The sequence below is a fragment of the Festucalex cinctus genome, chromosome 10 (assembly GCF_051991245.1).
Source record: "Festucalex cinctus isolate MCC-2025b chromosome 10, RoL_Fcin_1.0, whole genome shotgun sequence".
Classification (NCBI taxonomy): domain Eukaryota; kingdom Metazoa; phylum Chordata; class Actinopteri; order Syngnathiformes; family Syngnathidae; genus Festucalex; species Festucalex cinctus.
The window spans coordinates 29,928,188-29,933,322 of NC_135420.1; the positions used below are offsets into that span (position 1 = coordinate 29,928,188).

The 5,135-nt window shown below is 47.8% G+C and overlaps 1 protein-coding gene across 1 annotated transcript; it reads left to right on the forward strand.

Annotated features, from left to right (window-relative positions):
• The first annotated feature begins 385 nt into the window (after positions 1 to 385).
• On the forward strand, positions 386 to 4,330 carry LOC144027275 (uncharacterized). The gene is made up of 7 exons (XM_077534674.1): positions 386 to 1,310; positions 2,851 to 3,075; positions 3,162 to 3,272; positions 3,358 to 3,522; positions 3,606 to 3,689; positions 3,839 to 4,000; positions 4,081 to 4,330. Exons 1-7 carry the CDS (start codon positions 1,299 to 1,301, stop codon positions 4,294 to 4,296), a joined length of 975 nt encoding a protein of 324 aa, XP_077390800.1. The 5' UTR covers positions 386 to 1,298; the 3' UTR covers positions 4,297 to 4,330.
• The last annotated feature ends 805 nt before the right edge of the window (positions 4,331 to 5,135 follow it).

Sequence of the window (5,135 nt, forward strand, 5' to 3'; positions counted from 1 at the left end):
ATGAACTGTACGTGTCGGATTCCGGGAACTGTACGCGTCGGAATCCGGGAACTGTACGGGTCGGATTCCATGAATCGTACGTGTCGGAGCCCGGGAATTGTACTGGTCGTATTCCATGAACTGTACGTGTCGGATTCCAGGAATTGTACTGGTCGGGGTCCGGGAATCGTACTGGTTGAATACCAGGAATTGTACTGGTCGTGTTCCATGAACTGTACGCGTCGGATTCCAGTAACTGTACGGGTCGTATTCCAGGAACTCTACGGGTCGGATTCCATGAATCGTACGTGTCGGAGCCCGGGAATTGTACTGGTCGTATTCCATGAACTGTACGTGTCGGATTCCAGGAATTGTACTGGTCGGGGTCCGGGAATCGTACTGGTTGAATACCAGGAATTGTACTGGTCGTGTTCCATGAACTGTACGCGTCGGATTCCAGGAACTGTACGCGTCGGATTCCAGGAACTGTACGCGTCGGATTCCAGGAACTGTACGCGTCGGATTCCAGGAACTGTACGTGTCGGATTCCAGGAATTGTACTGGTCGGGGTTGAATACCAGGAATTGTACTGGTCGTGTTCCATGAACTGTACGGGTCGGATTCCATGAATCGTACGGGTCGTGTTCCATGAATTGTACTGTGTTGAAATTGTGGAATTATATGTAGGCAACCTGGAAATTGACGTGACCGTCTATTGGTCAACAGCTGATTGCAGTGATTGGTTTTTGGTCAGATATGGCCCTTCCCACTAGTAATTTTTGAGCCAATCGACGTTTGGTTTGCCCATGGTGAAATTGTGGAATTATATGTAGGCAACCTGGAAATTGACGGGACGTGTTCCATGAATTGTACTGCGTTGAAATTGTGGAATTATATGTAGGCAACCTGGAAATTGACGGGTTGTGTTCCATGAATTGTACTGCGTTGAAATTGTGGAATTATATGTAGGCAACCTGGAAATTGACGTGACCATCTATTGGTCAACAGCTGATTGCAGTGATTGTTTTTTGGTCAGATATGGCCCTTCCCACTGGTAATTTTTGAGCCAATAGACGTTTGGTTTGCCCATGGTGAAATTGTGGAATTATATGTATAAAACCTGGAAATTGACTTGGATGGGTTTTTTTTTTTTTATGGAGGGCGTTACCGTTACACCCCCTTCGCAGTGATTGGTCAATGGCCAGTTGCAAGGCTGGGCTGAGTCTATAAAAGCAGTCGCTGTCAGTGCCGCCTTCAGAAGTCAAGCGAGCAAGCGCAAAAAAGGATGGGTCAATATCTGGAAAGTCCTCCTCCTGATTATGACCAGCAAGGTATGATATTTTTGAATGGCTTTCTTTGCATGTGCACTTGCAAAAAAAAAAATCATGGGGTCTCTGGACAGATGAGACAACTCCACGATGGATCCCGAGCATTGTGCTCACTACACTGGATCCCCAAATGAACATGGCAATGGAAACAAGTCAAGGGTAAGTTGGCGATGTCTACATCCAGGATGGCAACCTAAATTCCTTAAAGATGACGTGTAATTCCTTAAAGATGACATGCAATTCCTTAAAAATGACACGCAATTCCTTAAAAATGACACGCAATTCCTTAAAGATGACGTGTAAAATTCCTTAAAGATGACGTGCAATTCCTTAAAAATGGCGCGCAATTCCTTAAAAATGGCGCGCAATTCCTTAAAGGTGACATGTAATTCCTTAAAGATGACATGTAATTCCCGGAAAGATGCGTTCATATTTGTAAACACTACTCAGTGAATTGCGTTTAGTGTTTTTTTATTTTTTTTTTCTATCTAGATTCACTTGGCCATGTTATGAGAGCGGATGGGCGCTTACAGAGCAAATGTGCCTCATCTCCATATTTATTATGTGCATCTTTGGAGTGATGTACCTCATCGTAATACTCATACTTTTCCACTACAAAATCGTAAAATAAAGTCTGTTTGTTCAAGAAAGCTTTTCTGAGTCACGCAGTTTTTGCTTTCACCACAAGGTGTCGCTTGACTGGCTAATTTTTAGCGTTTGTGTGTGGGGAGGAGGTGCCTTTGGCCAATCGGAAGGTGATTGGCTGCAGTACCGTGACATCACCAACACCGGACTATTTAAGCCTGCGTTTGTCCAACCCCCATTCATTAGCATCGAAGTGTGAGGGCAAGCACAAGAAAGCGCCGCTGCAGGTTCCAAGGATGAGTGAGGTGAGTTCCTGGAAATGTGCGTCGCCTTTGGGGAAAAGAGTCCGGTTTCAGGAATTCAAATCTCAAGCGAGTTCCCGCTCCAAGAATTCATCCACAACCAAGGTACAGTTCTAGAAAATCTACCGATAGCCGATAGCTTTTCCCTGGCCTCCGAGGCGGGCCCCTTGCGTGTTTGAGGCCCCGCGAAGCGTGGCGGCTGCTTCGTTGCCCCGTCCGTGCCCGGTTCCTGGAATTGGACCCCCAACCAAAGTCCAGTTCCTGGAATTGGACCCCCAACCAAAGTCCAGTTCCTGGAATTGGACCCCCAACCAAAGTCCAGTTCCTGGAATTGGACCCCCAACCAAAGTCCAGTTCCTGGAATTGGACCCCCAACCAAAGTCCAGTTCCCGGAACTGTGCGGAGCGGGACCCAAGCGTAGCTAGCCCCCGTGAGGCCCCGCGCAGCGGGGCCAGGACACCGGCCTCGCCTATGCCCGGTTCCTGGAATTGGACCCCCAAACCCAGTCCAGTTCCTGGAATTTGACCCCAAACCAAGGTCCAGTTCCAGGAATTCTACGGAGCACTCACTCCAGCCCCCAGTAAGTTCTGTGTCGCTATTGTGGAAGACATGACCCACACCCATGTATTATACATTGTTTTTTTATTGTTGTATAGGTGAACGTGAATTGCAATGAGGAGGAGCTCCCGGAAGAACCTTTCGAGCCTTTGACACAGGAGGCTTCTGTGCCATTAACACAGGCCTCCCCGCTGAGAACTACCAAAGATGTGAACAGGTCTGAGCAGAATGTGGGGGCTGGATGGCAACTTTCAAGGGAGCCCGGGGACCTCGTCTCTACTCCCCAGTCCAGGAAAAAAACTGTACACATTGGAGTAATTGAGGTGATATCCAGGAAGTCCCATGTCACTATTGTGGAAGTTTTCCTCCCATTGCCATGTCTTCCAAATTGGATTTTGTCGTTGTATAGATGTACCTGACTGAAAGCGAAGATGAGATGGACGTCATGGAACAAATCATCTTCCCCTTAACACAGGAAGCCTCCCTGCCCTTAACGCAGACGGTCTCCTCCCTGCACTTGGTGAGTAGAATTCCTGGAAGTGGTCCAATCAAATGCAACACTGCTTCATGCCACCAAAATATGACTGTTTCCTTTCTGGTGACAGACACAGACGGGCTCACCTGGGGGAAAGAAGAAGGAAAGGAAGAGTAAAGACGGCAGCAAAAAGTTGAACACATCTGACAAAACAGTGGGAGACGGACAGCAAGTTTCAAGGGAAGCTTCTCCCCAGTTGATGGAAATGGAGAATGTACACCTGAGGGAAGCTGAGGTGAAATCCAGGAAGTCCCATGTCTCCTGTTGTTAAAGTTGTGACCCATAGCTATGTCTTCTATTTTCCTTTTTGTACTATAGCCTGACTTCAGTGACTGGGAAGATGAGGAAAAGATTTTGGAACGTGCCTTGTTCGGAGAAAAACATGTCCAGCGCTTGAACTTTGTGAGTAGAATTCCTGGAAGTAATTCTGTCATTGTAATACACCGACATGTAATATTTCTTAACCCCCGGGGGGGGGGGGGGTTAGGGTTAGGGTTAACCTTAACCCTAACCTTAACCCTAACCCAAAATATAACATACTGTGTCCTTAGGATCTCAAGTCCCGCAAGAAGAAGAAGAAGATGAAGGAGAAGCTCAAGTTAAAGAAAAAGGACAAAGTCCATCCAAAAGGGAACGAAACACAGCAAAAGAGATCTCCCGAACCAAATTCAGTGCCAACAACCCTTCCAGAAAAAATCAGTCTTTATAATAATGTAAGTAGACTTGGGCTGCGGAGGGTGACTCTAATGTGGAAATCCTAAAATTAAACCTTTGTCATTTTTATGTCTTTCAGGGTCAACGAAGAAAACTCGCACTCACACCACAATTTTATTCCATGGTCAAAACTCTCTTCGAAAGAGAGATCCAGGAAAAGTTGGTCCTGAAAAAAAGGATACGGGAGATCGTGGCTGAACAACCAGCATTTCGACAGCTATGCCATGAGCTGGAACTATCTATTGAGAACATTAGAAACCAAATCCGAATGATGATCAAAAGATGTGAAAATTAAAGTCAATTTGGAATGTTGGAGTTCTGGTGGGTCTTCTTCCAGGTTTTTTACATTGTATGTTTTAAGACAATGCTGCATGCCTCTCACAATGTGTCAGGGTCGGTGGTTCCATTTTCCGCTTAAGTCCATTTCGAGGAATCCAAACCCAACCAAGGTCGAGTTCCAGGATTCTTACCGATCGGCGAAGCGGGCCCCAAACACGTCGAGAACACCGGCATGGTGAGTCCCGGGCTGGGTGGTTCCATTCCCGGCCTGAGTCCATTTTCAGGAATTGAGCCCCAACCAGTTCCAGGTCCAGTTCCAGGAATCCAACCCCAACCAACCAAGATCCAGTTCCAGGATTCCGACCGATGGGCTAAACCTGAGAGCACCGGCCTGGTGGGTGGTTCCGATTCCGTCCCCCGCTTAAGTCCATTTCCAGGAATCCAACCCCCATCCAAGGTCCAATTCCAGGATTCCTACCGATCGGCTAACCTGCCCCGCGAAGTCCACTTCCAGGAATCCAACCCCAAACAAGGTCCAGTTCCAGGATTCCTACCGATCGGCTAACCTGACCCCCAAGCCCATTTCCAGGAATCCAACCCCAACCAACCGAGGTTCATTTCCAGGATTCCTACCGATCGGCTAACCTGCCCCGCTAGGTCGAATTCCAGGAATTCAACCTCAACCGAGGTCAACTTCCTGGAATCCTACCGATGGGCTAAACCTGACCCCCGAAGTCCATTTCCAGGAATGCTACCGATGGGCTAAACCTGCCCCGCGAAGCCGGGCCGAGAGCACCGGGCCCGGGGTGGGTGGTTCCGATTCCGTCCCCCGCTTAAGTCCATTTCCAGGAATAC